The 18,442-nt window shown below is 36.2% G+C and overlaps 1 protein-coding gene across 5 annotated transcripts in view; it reads right to left on the reverse strand.

Moving 5' to 3' along the window:
* The window catches only part of vps13b (vacuolar protein sorting 13 homolog B), a 389,126-nt gene that overhangs the window by 313,107 nt on the left and 57,577 nt on the right, over positions 1-18,442 (reverse strand). For all 5 annotated transcript variants that reach the window (XM_003226609.4, XM_008119485.3, XM_062980141.1 and 2 more), the window contains exons 13-17: positions 17,234-17,425; positions 15,904-16,073; positions 15,464-15,658; positions 15,040-15,164; positions 6,082-6,263 (exon numbers count right to left, since the gene is read on the reverse strand). In XM_003226609.4, coding sequence (XP_003226657.2) covers positions 6,082-6,263; positions 15,040-15,164; positions 15,464-15,658; positions 15,904-16,073; positions 17,234-17,425 — 864 coding nt within the window. The remainder of the gene's footprint in view (positions 1-6,081; positions 6,264-15,039; positions 15,165-15,463; positions 15,659-15,903; positions 16,074-17,233; positions 17,426-18,442) is intronic.

Genomic DNA, 18,442 nt, shown 5'->3' on the forward strand with positions numbered 1-18,442 from the left:
AACACTTACTGAAGGGTTCAATGAAGCATCTGTGTTCCCAATAAATTATTTATTTATATCATTTAAATATTCACAATAATCATAGAGTTGAAAAAACCACAAGGACCATCCAATTCAACTCCACGGCATGCAGGAAAACACAAATATTAACCATGTCTTTCTTTTGCATAAAAACTGATGACAAATGTTAATACATTGTTTAAAATTGGTTTTGTTTAAAAAATCTGAATGCTAATTAAAAAGGTAGGATCCATGAACTCAACTGTTTTCAAAATCATATCTAAGTAGCTTCACTACTCCTCTTCTCAAAAACAAACAAACATTTCTTTCTGAAACTAATTTGTAAGGAAGGGCTTTCTCAACTGTGTGTTGCAACATGTTAGCCTGTCGGCTGCGGTGTGTAAGTGTGTCACTAAAATGTAAAGTGAAACCTTTAATTCTATGTAAAACAAGCAATACCAGCTTGCATACATTTTACGTAGCAAACTTTCCGATTAGTAGCTCCTCCCAGGTCACAGCAGCGGCCACACTGCATAAGGATGAGGGGGTCAACTGAGTCCCTCCACAAAGGGAAGGACAGACTTTATTATCTGGGGCCAGGCATGTGTTTCTTAAGGGATTCTTTCACTTGGCTTTTGTTTCCACTCTTTTTGTAGCTTTCTTTGTGCATTGGAATAGCTCAGAGGGAGGGAATTTGGCTGTAGATCTGAGGGTTTCCAGATCAATACTAGCCTTCTGCATAAAGTTTACTTTTACTTCATCAATCATACTGCTATTTTAATTTTGAATCATCTATTTAAGTCATTTATTTTAATCCATGCTAGTTAATTTACGGTAATTCATTTGATTTAACTTGATAAATATGAGTACCTCAGGTTTGTTGTGTACCCATACATTTCATGATTACAATTAATGTATCTCTTATAAGGGGTTGGTTTAACCTCCGGTTTGCCTGTAAAACCGAATTACTGTGTCATGAAATGATGTATGTCTAAAAAGTGTGTCACACCCATTAAATGTTTGGAAAGTTGTGTTGCAGAGTCTTGTAACTCTCTGCAGGAAATGCGAATCCTGAACCTTACTCTTATGTCTGAGACTGAAAATCCAAAAGACTGAATCTACTGAATCATTCCATTGATTGTTCTCTACACTGCCTTGGCCAGCTATAAACTAACTCTCTTCTTCTGAATGCAGAGGAACGGCCACAAACTCCTGAAAGATTACAATGATGGTCTCTCTGGAATGGCATTCTCTCAAATGCACAACAGTTTACAAAGGAAAAGAAAATGTTTACACTCAGCAAGGTCCTTGCATCCATGGTCTGTCACAAATCAAGCAGTTACTCATAAAAGCACATATTGTGTGTTGTTTAAAATCAGACCTGTACTGCTCGAAATAAGTGCCAATCTTGGCTGTATTATATGGAACACACATTCCAAGCCAGTACATTGGAAGGAAATGATTAAAGCTCAACAACCTGCATTACAACTGAACTCAGAAATGTTTTCCAAAAAAAGAGAGAATGGGGGTAAGAGCAATTTCAAACAGGGGCATTAGAACAGCAAATCACTATATTTCAATCTTTTTCCTAAGTGGTTAAAGAACTATGCAGCAACTCCAAAACCCTTTTTATATGCACACCTGGGAAGAATTCTGAATCCTGTTACTTTCCTCAGCATTACCCTGATGTGGTTTTGACCAGATGTTTAAATGTTACAACATGTACATTTTCTTCTCTTCTTCCAAGGCAAAAGGAAAATAAGAGGAATATTTGACTTCACTCCACAAGAGACCTATTTAATAGTTTGGCGGTTATGTAAGTAAAGGTAGCTTGGCTAAGTCAATGTTGACGACATACAGAACGACATGATTCTAATGAGTTGGAAAATATTGGCTCTCCTGAGATTTAACCAGATGCTACTGCGCTGAGAAAGCTACTGTATTATTGAATTTCATTTTTATGAGGTAAAATTTATTATTCAGCCATTAAGGTATCCCACATGAAGTCTTGCATAAAATAGTTTTGCAGTTACTTTCTGGAAAGTAGATTTTATTTTAACTTTAATACATCATTTACATGAGGGGCTCAAATGCCTATTTGATCACCTTAAGCAGAGAAATTTAACTTCTGCAAGCAATTTTCCTAAAAATGTTCAATTAATAGAACTGGACTGTCAACAAAATTATGAACTACCTGAACAGGACAAGGAAAATGAGTAGCAAGTTCCAGTTTCTAGAGAAAACCAAAGCCACATGTAACTGCATCTAGGTTCTCCAGGCAGATCTATGTGGCTGCAGCAAAACACTAGAACTCATTTATGAAATCCTTAAGGCAAAAGGTAAGCTGTACTGATAGTTTTTCAGTGACAATACTTTCCCATTAAAGATGTATATTCATCCATTACCTTTTACGTCCAGTAGGGTTATGATAAAGTGATGTCAAAACATGTGATCATGTAAGTATCAAACTACTGTTACTGTTATTTATTGGGAAACAAATTTTGTTGCTACAGTATATAATATGTGACACAAATCTTTATACCAATCTTGCTTCCAGAGTATATACATTTTTTACTAATTATGCCACTACTATAATTATGGGAAGCCAAAAAACTATGGCTTGCCAGAAGCCACCAAATAAGCTGAGGTTGAAGTGAAATTTACTATCTATATATATAAAAGGGTAATGAAATTTCGGCCTAGGACAAAACAACAAAACTAAACACCCCACAACCTTGAAAACTGACAGCACAACCCCTCATCCATGCCTCTACGTTCATACAACAAAAAGAAAAGAAAAATAAAGTCCTAATTAGAGAGAGAGGAATAATTGTTTTTATCCAATTGCTGCCACTTAGAAGACTAAGCTCCGCCCAATTGGTTTCCTAGCAACCCACTCACCCCAGGGGACAGGCAGAGTTAGGCCTCACCTAGGCCTCTTCCACACTGCCTATAAAATACAGATTATCAGATTTTAACTGGATTATATTGCAAGAGCCCTGGTGGCGAAGTGTGTTAAAGCACTGAGCTGCTGAACTTGCAGACCGAAAGGTCCCAGGTTCAAATCCCAGGAGCGGAGTGAGCACCTGCTGTTAGCTCCAGCTTCTGCCAACCTAGCAGTTCGAAAACATGCCAATGTGAGTAGATCAATAGGAAGGCAACGGCGCTCCATGTAGTCATGCCACATGACCTTAGAGGAGTCTACGGACAACGCCGGCTCTTCGGCTTAGAAATGGAGATGAGCACCAACCCCCAGAGTCAGACACGACTGGACTTAATGTCAAGGGAAAACCTTTACCCTTTACCTTAACTACCAACAATTCCTAAATAATTTATTTTCCATACCACCATACTTTGCCACAGCAACACGTGGCCGGGCACAGCTAGTACTATATATACTAGACAATTCTATACTATACTATACTGTTTCTGTATGACACTAGTATCCATTATCAGTAATGGACTGGATGGGGGTAGACAAACTGGAACTTAATCCAGATGATTTAGAGGTGCTCCTGATCATTTGGAAGAATGATTGGAAAATAGGTATTCAGGCTGTGCTGAAATCTCAGATTCACAATTTGGGCATTTCCCTGGACTTAGTCTGAATCTCGATGTCCATGTTTTGGTTCAAGCCAAGACTGTAGCTGCACAGTAAAAACCAATGCACCAGTTACGCTCGTTCTTTGAGGTCAGATCTGGCTGCAGTCATATGTACGCTGATGACATCCCATTTGGACAACTGAAATGAACTCTATGTGGGGCTGTTTTTGGAAACTATACAGAGCTCCAAAATGCTGTTGACTGGATCATGCAACTCCCCCACTGCAATAGCTGCATTGGTTACTAGTCTTTTCCTGGATAGAAATTCAAAGTGATGGTTTTGCCCAGTAAAGCCCTAAATAGCCCAGATCCAGACTATCTGAAAAACTAGACTGCTGTGAGTTTTTCAGGCTGTATTGCCATGTGTCTCCTATCTGAAAGACTGTGTCTCCTTATATAAGCCAGTGTATTAGCATCCTTGGGCATCGTTAAACCTAATAGCAGTTCTTACAGAGCTATAAACATCTATAACAGGCCTCCACTACAATCAGGATGGGAAATATATCTATTTTGGCGTAGCCTAGATGTTTATCTATACCTGTAGCATCTTGCAACATGTCCGGGAAATTATCAAATGACTTGGAGGCTGTGTTGCAACCTTCTCTTCATAAGGTGTGAAAACAGTGTGATTGCTCTTTTATTCTTTCTGCAGGCCCAGCCCAGCCTAGCCGATTCAATCAAACAAAGGTGCTGACAGTGCATTATTTATGTCAACAATCTGATCCTCCAATAAGATTATTGGAGATAATATAAAGAAACCCAGGTACTGCTACATCTTGACTTTTGACTGCCTTCATCAGATTACTTCAGCACCTGTTAAGCATTTATTAGCAGTCAAATCTGCTCATATCTCACTTTTGATAAAAATGTAGGTGCTCTCATCTTTGTTTACATTTAAATAGGTGTTCTGTCTGGACGTAGCCTGTCACTTTATTACCAGTAACACAGATTTATAACTTTCTGTGTTATATCTTATAATATGGATGTTATATATCAGCATATTATACTCTGTATTCTATGTGGCCTCAAAATGGACAACTGAATCAGCCCTGGCCTGTAACAAGGGGAGAACTGTCGCTGTAAGAACAAGAGATTAAGAAAGAAGGGAGAGTGAGTAGTGAGTTGTCATCTGTTGAGAGTGCTTTGATTGTGTGCTCCTGCATAGTATGGGGTTGGACTGATGGCCCTTGTGATCTCTTCCAACTCTGTGATAGGATGAGAGTGGCAGTGTGCAAGAGGCAAGCAGTTGACTCAATATGAAAACAAAAGTTAAGAGGAGGAAGGGAATAGGAAAGATGTGTTAGTGAGCAGTACAAGTAGTAGTGTATAACAAGCAAGCAAGGGGCTCATTGAGATGGCGCACGGTGAACCAAGGGAAGAAGTAGGAGAGACAGGACAATGAGAAGCACAAGCAATTGCACAGAAGCAGCAAAGTGAGCAGTGAACAGCAACAATACAAGATAAGATGAAGGAGAAAGTAGCAGGGATAAAAAGTGAGTAGTGTCTTTAACAGTAAGAAAGAAACAAGCAAGGGGAACATCACAAAGATACGAAATGAGGCAAATGAAGATGCAGAAGAAACGGGAGCAATATCTATAAAAATGTTAGAAATTTGGTAGTAGTTCTCACATGCATGTAGATCCAGTGAGGACAAGACAGATTCTGAAGTGGCAGAATTCTTCCCTTGAGAGTCTTAGGGATTTTACCATCTCCTGTGCCAACCCAATCAATCCCACCTTATTTGATCTTATCAGCCAAGATGTGCAAACTCACTTGAGATAGTTCAAGTGACATCATCAAATCACAACAACTAGAATTGATTCCAAAAATGATACTGATGGAACACTGGATACTTTGACATACTGCAAGAACTGCAGTATCAAGTTCCAAGGAAATATGAATAACCTTCTCTCCCCCACCCCCTGCCAAATGCCTGCCAAATGTACCACAACAGGGAAGCATGGCCTCAATTCTTGTTTTCTCTTATCATAATCCCATCAGGTTCCTCATAATTTGGAATAATGGCTGGGTGAGTGAGACATTTTGTTGAGTTCATTGCCACATGCAAGCCCTCCAGATATTGCTGGGTTAAAATTGCCAGCATTCCTCTTCATTGGCTGACTAAGGCTGATGAGACTTGGACTGCAACAACTCTGGAAAGATGTATGACTCCCATAACTGGTAGAGATGCCAGAAATCACATTAAGCTTCACTTACTCCTGATTTGTACACATGAACTATCTCAGGTAATTACATATGTAATGGTGAAAAAAACATTTACAAAATTTTGTCAGAAAAAATGCCAATGGTTTGATGTAGCATGGATTATAACCATGAAAATTTGTATATATGAAATATTTATTTTCAAACTTAAACATTTTTAAAAACTAGATGCTGCAATACAAAATTCTGCTTATAATCACTTACTAATACAAAGCAACATTATTCTATGATTCAGACAGAGCATGTAACATTTACCTGGCAGTTGGAAGACTTCATTCACTAAAGCTTCATTCACAACTGGTGAACTAACATTTCCAGTGTAAGCCCAACTCTGCCAAATTGTTTGCATTAGAAAGGTTTGGGCCCTTGTTGCTTGAATGGTTAGATTTGGAAGTTCAAATATGCATTCATTCACTGCAACATTAGACCACTTTGACCTGTGAAATAAAAATAAAAAGAATTGATTAATATAGTAGAATTGTTAGTGTGGCTATTCTGTGGAAGTTTTCACACTTGGCATCAGTTTCTTTAAAATATCTCCTCCACTAACAGAGGGCTTTCATATGTTCTAGAAAGAAATCAAAATTTATTTATAGTAGTCCTCCAGTATGACAGAATACAATTTTTCTTTTGTCTCCAGACAGGGTAGGCAACTAAGGAAGACTGGGGGGGGGGGGGCACATTGGTCCCTCAAGGGACATTGAGGGGCAGCACATCCCTATCTTCACAAAATAAAAATCATCCCATTTTTGTCTCAAGTCACCTGGAGTGAGCTTGGATGGCATTCTCACAGAGTTTTTGGGCCCTCTTCAGCCATTTTAGTCCCCAAAGAGGCCTGTAGGATGTAAGCAAAAACCACTTCCAAATTTAAATCAGGCTTGCCTGAGATCAGAATTAGTCTGGTTGGGGGAAAAACAAGATGGAAATGCACCCCATGCACCCCATAGATCATTTTGGAACAAGGGTTTACAGGACCTGTGGAGTCTCTTTGCCACCCCTAGTTCAAGGTATCACATGTATTATTAAAGCAATGACAGAAATATGCTTGAAATTTCAATGCACTATGGATTTGTGCTGTTTTGGATGAAAAAAGCTTTTCCCAGTAGTAAAAACTAGAATTAATTCATGAAAAGAATGAAAAAGTAGAAAAGTCACAGAAAAAAAGCCCTACTCAGTTTTGGAAACGATTTATCTTGGTATCAGTTCTCTTCCTTTCTGCTTGAAGAATGTAAAGAATGGTGTGTAATAATTTATCACTATATATCTGAATCAAGCAAGCACACAAAGGAAAAGTAGGAGTAGACAAATGTGATGCTCCCTCTCTCTGACATGATAGGATTCTGACAATATATGTAAGATTTTAATATGAGTAACAATAACAACTATCTCTAATATCAAATCTTTGAATAACTTCATTTTAAAACAAGTCTCTGGTGTGATGTGAAATACTGCTACTGTACTGAACTACAGTGACTTTCAAACTTACAGCTTTCACATAAAAGGTTCCCTGATGACTGATAACACTATATTAAATAAAACCTTTTCTAACAATATGCAAATTTAAAAACTTACTGTAGTTTTTAATATTTCTCTTGGGACACAGATTTTGAGAGAATGGGGAGAACTTAAAGCAAATACTGTGTTTTTGAAGGCAGAGTGGATACACACATACATCCACATGCACACACCAGTATATTGTGTTGTCACATATGGTCAGCAAATGTTTGTTAAATGACATTTGAACTGGGAGTGAGAGAAGGAAATATTTTGTAATTATATTTTCACTGTAAACATTTTGAAATATAAATTGTGCTTTTGCAAGGCTTTCAGATATTCAGGATGAAATAAAGGATCATGAAATATGACAACAGTAGCATATAGAGCAGATCTTTCACCCCCTCATCTCTTACAATTTTGTTAATAATTTGTGATAGCTTGAATCTAATCCTTTGCCTTTTAAAATATGCATTTTACATACATTTAGCAGAACAGATTAAAAACCTATCAATCTATTATTATTCTCTAGGGAGAGATAAACCTTATATAGCTAAGGACATCTGCCACTCATTAAAGCTGAAGTTGGAACAATTCCAGTGTAAATTTAAAGACGGAACAAGCAATGTTCATTATGCAATGCTATCGTGTTTGTTTATTTTTTAAAAAAATCTCTACTCATTTTGAATCTTTATTTTGAGTTAATTTCAATTAAAGTCTTAAGATAAATCTGATGTACTGTTAAACTAATTGCAATTACTGTTCTTCAATAAAAGCATGATTTGGCCGCCAAGTAGCTGGATTCAGGTAACCAAATCCATACAAGTTCACAGGCCTGCTATGAAGTATTAGCAATGTGTATCCTTAGAAAAACCAACTCATTCCTTTAAAATCAACACCTCCCGTGACTGAAAGAACACTGCAATGAACAGCTGGCTCTACAAGTTTATACAGAGCCTCAAAATGTAAGGCTGGAACTTGCCAAGTATTTCCAAAAATTATTTTTTTATTACTCATATCCTGTACAGTAAAAAAAAGATTAGTTCATTTTTTCCAACACAAGACCTGCTACTACAACTCGGTGACTACATTCAGGAGGGAGGGAGGGAGGGAAAAGCCTGAATACACTTAAGATGGCACCTACACAAAGTTCTTCTTGGTGAACTGCAACCTATTTAGCTATGTAAAAGGAAAGAAAATGCTTGATGTATTCACTTAAGTCACTTAATTACAGCACAAACTTAATTCCAATAACCCCATTATAATCACAGACTACTAGGCCCATTGCTCTTGCTCCGTCTTTTTCCACATCTAAAGATACATTAATTTGTTTCCTAGATCTCTTACTTTCTTTATTTCCAGAAAAAAAATAATATTTTAAAAACAAAAAGGAAAAAATGCCCTCCAAATGGCATTTGTCTTGTCCTTAACATGCATTTTTCAAATTGCTTTGATTCACTATGTGAAATATTACACTTATTCTGTTCATGACCATTTTGTTGGACTGAAACCTTCTCTGTATCAAAGAATAGCACAGAATGACGTAGCACAAGCTATTCCCTTTTTACTTCTCAAAGGCTGCCAATACTACCTATAATCATCTTAAAATTACAAAATCTCTAGAAGAAAAGAAAAGAACAAAGAAACAAGGTCGGTAGACTATAAAATGACACCAGACTCCTTCAAGGGAAAAAAGGAGGAAGGACTCAGGACTATTCCACATCAGAAATGCAAGTCAAAACAGTAATTAGAGAATAAAACTACTAAAAGCCTGGAAATCAGCTCTGGAACCTCTTAACATATCAAATCATACTGAAAGATGCTACTAATTAAGGTTTACAACTAAGAATCATAAGCAATATAGAATTCAAGCATTGCAGATGGCAAATACAAATCTTTGAAACAAGATAGGCAAGATATCCTCCCCAATTAAACAGATTAAACCCCGAACTCCAGATAACTACATTCAACCTTGATAGAATTTGCAGAGTGATTGGTCCCAAACTTCAGAAGCCTAGCATTCATGGAGATAGCATAATAATGTTTGTAAGCTTTGGGAAGAAACCCAGGCACTGAAAATCTTGAATCATCATCTTGTAAATGAGGAAAGGTGCTGATCTGTCACCCAAAACACACTTCCAGATGAAAGAAAATTAGAGCCACCATCTCTATAATGTGAAAGGAGAGCATCAAAAACCATGACAGAATTTTGGTTTTAGCATCCTTTCACATCTGTAAAAGGTAAAGGTTTTCCCCTGACATTAAGTCTAGTCGTGTCCGACTCTGCAGGTTGATGTGCATCTGCATTTCTAAACCGAAGAGCTGGAGTTGTCCATAGACACTTCCAAGGTCATGTGGCTGGCCTGACTGCATGTAAGCATTCATAATTAAAAGGGGGGGAGAGAAAATACTATTTGGGTTAAAAGAAAAGGCCCTACACTGGTACAACGAGTGTTTTCACCACTATTAAAGGCATACAAATGAGAGCCAGTATGGTGTAGTGACTTGAGTGTTGGACTATGACTCTGGGAGGCTAGGATTATACTCTTTCAGGCTCGGAGGAAGGCCAAAGTAACTACCTACCAAAGAAATCTTGCCAAGAAAAGCATGTGATAGATTCACCTTATGATGACCATAACACAGGCACGATGTGAAGACACATTAACAACAAATTCATACATACCACTGATACCTCAGTGTGTGAGAGGATATATAAATGTGATAAATTAAATAACTCACATCTTTGCTACTGTGGAAATGATTTGAAAAGATGTTTTGTGCTATATTTTACCACAGAAAGAATTCCACACCATATACATATTTATATAGACGTGCACAAGAGTGTGTGTGTGGTGTGTAAATACACACATTATATACCCATAGTTGTATGGACTGGCAGGGCCACAGACGGGGGGGGGGAGGGTTAAGGGTTCAACCCCCCCGAAAGGGTTCAACCCCCCTCCCCCACCCAAAACCTGGTCTACTCATGAATTTTAACTGGTTAACTGGTTAAAATCAATTGCTGGTATATTGGATGGGCTAAACACAGAATATTAAATTGGACTTATCATTCTAAGGAGACAAGCACTGGCAAATTCTAATGCTCACAGGAACAGACTAAGAAAGGAATTCACTGCTAAATTTGTTTCTATTTTCTCAAAATGTCTCGTTTCCCAATTAGTCACTACTAGAAGGAGTCAGGACAAACTATAAGTTGTCTATCCCCACAGACTCACATGCATCCTTTAGTGCAGTGGCTCTCAACCTGTGGGTCCCCAGGTGTTTTGGCCTACAACTCTCAGAAACCCCAACCAGTTTACCAGCTGTTAAGATTTCTGGGAGTTGAAGGCCAAAACATCTGGGGACCCATAAGTTGGGAATCACTGCTTTAGTGAAATAAAATGATCAATTCTACTGAAGCAGATATTTTTCCATTCATAATGGAACCGGTAAGTAGTGTGACTGAGCAAGTGAGTGGTGCTCAAAGTACTACTGTTCTACTTCAGGAAAAGAAAGTTAAATTGTTGATTTTACGTGTATCATTTTAGTGTTCTCCTGGATGTTTAACCTTACATAAATGTTTAGTTATGTGTAGTAACTTTTTGCTAAGAAGGGAAGTACATGCTGTTCTGTTTACATTATTACAAATATTCCATTAAAATAATACTTACATCAAATGTGCTAATCAGATAGCAGAATTCAGAGCATTAAGAAATTTTCCACTCTACTTTTTCAAGAAAACCCACACCACCCACCACAAAATGTTACATACAGATACAGTATTCAGAATCATCATTACAAAGAAGGCAACATGATTACAATTCAAAATAAAGCCAAAGGATATATTCCCAGGTGAAAAATTACTGTAACTCTATCCCTTTGTGAGAACAAGAGAATATGTTCAAGGTTACATGGAAAAATAAAAACCTGGAATGTGAGGATAGGGAAATAATGTCTTTTTTCTGGGCATCAATCCAGCAAAAATAATTCAGAAGATGACTATACACTGAACTAAAATTTGTGAATGAATGGAAAGAGCAACAAGGGTATGTTCCTTCTATTCAGTAACCGAAACATTGAGCAAAATAACTGAAGAACATCTCAATTCAAACTGAAAGTTCTTACAGATGTTTTCAAAATTTAGATTTATTTAAATATTAATGACTTTAATTTATTTTAAGCAAATAATTAACAGAATTTGACTAATCTTCCCTTTAAATCAGCAATTTTTATATGCTTTTGTCCTAGCGAAACACCAATTATTTAAATGAATATTAGGATTAATTACTCAATCTAGAAAGTGACATAGGTTTGTAGAAGCATTTTCATCAAGACTAAATGGACAGTACTCCTGCTCTGAAGTGCCTTTTTAAGGTTTCACTGCTGTTTTGATCAGGGCCAATTTTAACCACACAAATAGTTTACAATACATACTAATTCCAGGTTTACATTTGTCATTAGATTTATAGCAAGTCAAATTCAGAAATATGTAAAAAATATAGCCCGGGGCATTCAAAGAGAACTCATATCTCAAATGAGTAAGTTTCAATGCACTTTAACACCTGAGGAACTCAGTGCAATATAACTGGATTTGATATGAAGCAATATGGTGGGAATTAGAAATAATCCTCAAATGGTATAGCTGTCAAAAATCTATCTCTAAAAAATGTGGTCAAAGAGACTTCACCATCTCATTGGAAATCAAATGATAGTTGTGAGAAAAAGAGAGGTGCTTGATGGTTTGACTCTACTAAGAATTATTGGTTATTTTTAATCTGTCCAAAATTATTGAAAGTAATAAGATTTCCACTATCAAAATTAAAAGTGGGATGATGGCTGGCAATACTTGTGGCAACAGAAGGCTTAAAGGTCTCTAAATCTTATTTATGAGCTCCACAGACAAGTCATCTTCATACTTCTCAATTTCTGAACAGAGTGAATGAAAGCAAAGGGTGAAAAGCCGTAATGAAGCAGTGCCTTCATATGAGTGTGTGTATGTGTGTGTGCCTATGTATTTATTTCAACTGGCTTTGTGGTAAAAATGTAATGTGAAGGACTTGCTTCTGTCACTTGTACCTAACTTCTCAACACTTGGATCACTTTTCATCTCTTCTGGTTCTCTTCACAACAAGAAATTTACATCTTCTGTTTTGAAATCAGGAGCTTCAACAGTATTAAGCATCAATAAATAACTATAATGTCAATAGCAAAGAAAATAGGTTATTTGATATTCTGTTCAAAATATCATGGTACCTTGAACAAAAGTAGAAAGAAGCACATCAAAATACTATTTTCTACAATGATTTCAAATATTCTTTTAACACAGTCCAATTCTAATTAAGCTATGCCATCTATGTCAGTGAAAAATGTTGTCCAAGTCCATGAAATACAGTTTGAAAAGTGCAAATATTACTGTAATACTATATATTGGATGTATATTGTTTGGAATTATTTTTAAAGAAGAAAAATGAAAGCTATTTTGCAGATTTATGTTAGAAATAAAATTGAGATTTTCACTGCTAATTCAAAACATACTACCTAGGAGATTCCATAACAGTTCATAAAATGTCTTTGTTTTTAGAAACTATGACCTGTTGTGTATATAGAACATGTGTATCATCAGATGTGTGTACTTTAAGTAACTCTGGAATGTGAAATCTCAAAATCCAAATAAAGCAGGTGGTATAATTTTTTTTAAAAAAGTTTAATGACATTACCAGGTTATTCTCCAGACTAGTTCCCACTCATTGCATGACTTCAATGAAGCTCTCAGTCCACATGCTGATTTCGATTTAGTTCAAGTGCTATTTGATGAATTTCATCTGGAGTTTTATTCACTTCATACTACACTTCATTTAAGATTGTGGCTGCAGGACTCATTTATTTCTACTTCATTGCCCAAATTATTATTTTTCAGTTTATTTTCTTAGCACAAATACGTGTATATAGACACATTCACAGACATAAATAAATAGCATGTACATGCACTTCTGAAGAAAATGAAGTTGAACTAAATTACTTAATCCAGTCCAATCATTGCATTGGCTAGCAAAAATATATATGAAAACAAATAAAGTTGTTACATTATGCATGTATCCTTACAAAACTATTTAAGACTTAAGTAGAAGTTCAGTTTTTTCTATACAGCACTCTGAAATTTATTTATTAATTTATTTAGTAAAACAGAACTCCATCACCTGAGAAATACATTATTATTTATATTTGGCATGGCATTTTCCCTGCTTCAAGCTTCCCTGCTTCCAGGCAGAAATTATAAGGATACTACAGTAGAGTCTCACTAATCCAAGCCTCGCTTATCCAAGCCTCTGGATAATCCAAGCCATTTTTGTAGTCAATGTTTTCAATATATCGTGATATTTTGGTGCTAAATTCGTAAATACAGCAATTACTACATAACATTACTGCGTATTGAACTACTTTTTCTGTCAAATTTGTTGTATAACATGAAGTTTTGGTGCTTAATTTGTAAAATCATAACCTATTTTGATGTTTAATAGGCTTTTTCTTAATTCCTCCTTATTATCCAAGATATTCGCTTATCCAAGCTTCTGCCGGCCCGTTTAGCTTGGATAAGTGAGACTCTACTGTACCTTGAATTATTCAGAAAGTAGTTTTCATTCTCTCCCTCCCTCCCTCCCTCTCATGGGCACCCACCCACACCATTATAAATCTTAAAAGTAGCACTAAAATCGTACTAGGAAGAGAGGAAAGCAATCAATGCAATTAATTAACAGGTCCTTTGTGAGGTACCAATAAAACAAACAACTTAGAAAAAGTAAACTATCATCTGTATTAATTAGAATACAGTCAGTCCTTGTATCCACAGACTCTGTATCCGTAGACTCAACAATCCATGGCTTGAAAATATTCAAAAAATAATTCTAAAAAGCAACCCTTGTTTATGGCCATTTTATATAAGGGATACAATTTCACTTTAATGGAACTTGAGCATCCACGGATTATGGTAACAACGGGGATCCTGGAACCAAGTCCAGTAGATATGTGCTTCTTAAAATGCAAACCTAAATAAAGCAGATCTTTCCAACTTCCTGGAACATCATACAGAAATATTCCATTGAATATAAGCTGTTCTACTTAAATCAGTGTGAATAAACAAAACATCTACAAAACACAACTGGAAGATTCCAAGATTCATGCAAAACAGCAACAAAACAAGGTAGACCAAGGACTGAAACAGATTTATTTTTAATAGCATTAAGTGCCAAAGAACTGCTGGTATGTAAATTGAAACAACATTTACAGCCCCTCTAGGTAAACTAGATTATTTATGATGCTACTGCTGTTGGTGTCAGATCTCAGTGTTAGAGGATATTGAGTTGAGTGAGAAAAGAGATTTTCAACACATGTGTTAAGTCTCAGCCCATAAGCTGTAATATTCATTTCAAAAAAGAATATAAATATGTAATAACTACACTTTATCAGTAAAGATTTGTCTCGCTGGAAGGTGAACCATAATAACATGACCAAAGACTGGAATGTTTACATCATGTTAAAGCAGAACATCATTATTTACTGTTGAATTCTACAGAAATGCCTTGTGTGCATGTAAGTGCATGCATGCACTTATATGCCTCCCTGACACATACACATTTGTGTATAAATAATTTAGTATAGTGAAGTATACAAATATCTGATAATAATTATTGTACTTTCTTGTATTAAAGACTAAATGCTCACCAGTGTTTAGGAAGCTGAAGCATTTTGCCATAAAAGGCAGTACTCAATGGAGGAATAACTGAAGCTGGTGAACTGTAAGATCCATTAATATCCAGTGAGGAGAGCCCTGCCTGAAAACCAAATATCTGAAACAAAACCAAAAATATCAAGTTGTAGTGGGGCACACAATACAAAAACTAATATTTTATACTATTTTACTTTTTAGTAGCGTAACATTTTACTAAAACTTTAGACAGAATAGGTAATATAAGGTACAAAAGTCTTAACATAAAAGCATATTAAATCACTGACTGAAAACATCAGATCAATCCAAATCTAATAAAGTTCTATGATTCTATGACATTAGCAAGATGTTGGTGTAACAGTAGTTCTGAAAAGTCTATGAATTGATAAAAAATTGAGTTATTTTAATGACAATAGTTACCTTAAGATAGCAATGTGCATAACAATAGTGCAGTAAGTTATCAGATGGTTGGTTAAGGCTGCTGACAGTTTGCACAAGCTGCTCAGCATACATTGGCACGGAGTGTTCGAGGACGACTTTGTCCACATGCATCTGGATACAAGGCAGAGGTCGTAAAGGCTGAAGATTTGCAGTATTTAAGAAGCAACTTGAACTCTTCGGGAAATACAATTGGAAAAATACACAAGACAATTTGATTAAAAGATCTTGGATGTGTTACCTTTAAGACAAACATTTCCAAATTTAAATTTAAAAACTTGGTATCTATTAGTTATACAGTGCATACACAAATATATGCATGCTACATTAACCTATCTAAAACAAGCATATCAAACCAAATAGGTGCAAGTGCTTAAATACCAAATATACTATATAATTAACTACAAACAAGATGACAATACCTTTTGACCCATGATTATAGGCAGCAAATGGCCCAGCAAGTTGAATTCAGCCATAGGAATAATAACAGAGCATTTCACAATTGTGAAGTTTGTGATTCGAGTTGGAATATACTCTTCCAAAGCCGCTACTTCGTCTGAGACTAGAACAGTTTTAGCTCCATCTACAAAATCTATAACAGAATGACTCAAAGTTAGCATTACGACAGAATTAGATGTCTATTGTATTCGTTAACTGCTATTTCAAGTGGCTCATTTTATTTTTCTTTACTTTCATAATCCCAGATATGTTGCACTCTATGGAGAATTATTTTTCTCAACCTTATATATCTGTACTAGCTCTGTTCACCATAACATCAATCCTAATTTTGATTTTTTAGTTCCATATTGTAATTAAACCTGCACATATGTAAATGAAAAAACAACAACACATTGTGCAATTGTCAATTAGCTCTTCACCCAAAACTGACTACTTTTTGGACCAGTTGCAACTGCTTGCACAAATATTTTTACACTGGCACAGTATTTCAACATGATCCTGGCCTTTCCTTCCCCTTCTTTTATTGTCTTCTCACTATTTATTTTTAGACTGTAAATTTTTGACGTTCCAATCTTTAAAACAATATGGGATTGTTTAAGTCACTGCTTCTTACACTGTGGGTCCTGACCCCAAATGGTCAATGTTGGGTCACAAAAAAATTGCTAACAGCAAAATGTTTTTGAATGACAACCATTTACACAAATTTGTTAACAACAACATGCAGTGTTTACAGTGAACTCTGCAGAAAATTCTTCAGCTGTACTTCAAAAAGAAAAGGGGGGGGGGGAGATCAACCTGTTCAGCAAGCCTTGCAAATGCTAATTTATTACCACTAATGTTTGATTTTTATGCCTATTTTAGATGTCAATATACCTAGAATCACGTAAAGATTTCTCAGGAGGAAAGGGTTTATGAGTGGAAAAAAATTTATGAAGCCCTGGTTTAAATAATATGAATGCTGGAAGCATCCCTTTCCAATTTGGGGCTAAATATGCTTCTGGGATCTTAAAAACCTGGCTGTTGTGAGGTCACATAGCCCTTTCACTTCTCAAAGGTACTACAAAATACATTTCTTAAACAGACACTACAGTGGTCATACTGTTGCACTGCAGCATTTCTGAACAATTCCATTTGGATTCTTATGACAAGCAACACAAAATACGCAAAAACGTTCATTGTCAAACTTTCACACACAAAAATTCATTTCTGTTTTATCTGCTATCAACATTTTCCCACTGAAATTACTTTACAGTATTGGTTTAAAATATAAATAAGTAATAAGAGACAATATACCTGGCTTAGACTTGCTATAAGGCTCATATTCATGTTCTAAAGCACAAACAACCATTTTCATGATTCTGTGTACTGCACTGCTATCAAGGCGAAGACTGAGAGGGCCTACAATAAGGCTTTTTGTAGACATCTCTTGAATATTGCCGAAGTCTTCAGTCTTCACTGAAGTCACATCTGGCTGATTTCCAGACACTGAAGTACAATAAAGCCCCCCCCCCCCCCCAAGACAGTTAATAACAACTAGTAAAATGCTAGGAGGACAGACTGTTTTGTTGACATAATCACAGATTAGTTAGAAATGTTATAGTTATTCAGAATCATTTTATCAGCAAATATTCATGTGCAAAACTAGATACCATAGAAACTAATGATTACAACCCAGTTGCAGAAGAGCATTCAGAGCAAAAATTGCATGTTTACAATTCAGTCAAAAATTCAATGAAACTCCCAAAGCAATGAAAAGCTTCTGGAGAAAGTGAAAAGGAGAATACTTATATGCAAAATCAGATGCAGCTCAGTGTGTGCATGTGTGTGTGAGAGAGAGAGCGGGGGCGGGGGGGGAGGCTATTTCTAACCAGAGACTAGTTTCAAATATTGAGGTAGCAAAACTAAGGGTTGAGATCTCCAACGGAGATGCAGCATTGCTACAATCCATCTCCAAATCTGTCTCCCTAAACTCAGCTTAAAAGAAGGCAGCTACATTAAAGGAGTTCTAGAGCGGGCTGGACATACCATATTTCAGCACCCTACTTACCTAGTACCACACAACTACTTACATTGGTGCAACTGTCTGGGCTTTAGGGTTGGTTTTAGATCGCATTTGCAACCATGGCAATAGGGCAGCAATTGTAAATGTAAATACATACATTTATGAAGTCATAAGTCTATCTTACAATACTGTAAATACTGAACAGGATGAAAGATTGAGGTGGGGCAGTTACCATTTAGGAATATTTTAGTTGTGTATTCCTACAAGGCAGAGGGATGGTTGCTTCCATCTTTATGATTCTGTTACACAAATACACTCCACCAAGCAAAGTGATAGTCATATGAATAACACTGAACTGTCAGTATCAGTCCAGAACTATCTATTTCCTAAGCAAGTGCAGAGGAAAGGAAAGGAAAGTTGCTGCTATACAGTACAGGCAACACCCAAGTTATGAATATATAAAGCACTGCATGGAGGGCATAAATAGGACCAAATTTCTT

This window comes from Anolis carolinensis, chromosome 4, assembly GCF_035594765.1.
Source record: "Anolis carolinensis isolate JA03-04 chromosome 4, rAnoCar3.1.pri, whole genome shotgun sequence".
Classification (NCBI taxonomy): Eukaryota; Metazoa; Chordata; class Lepidosauria; order Squamata; family Dactyloidae; genus Anolis; species Anolis carolinensis.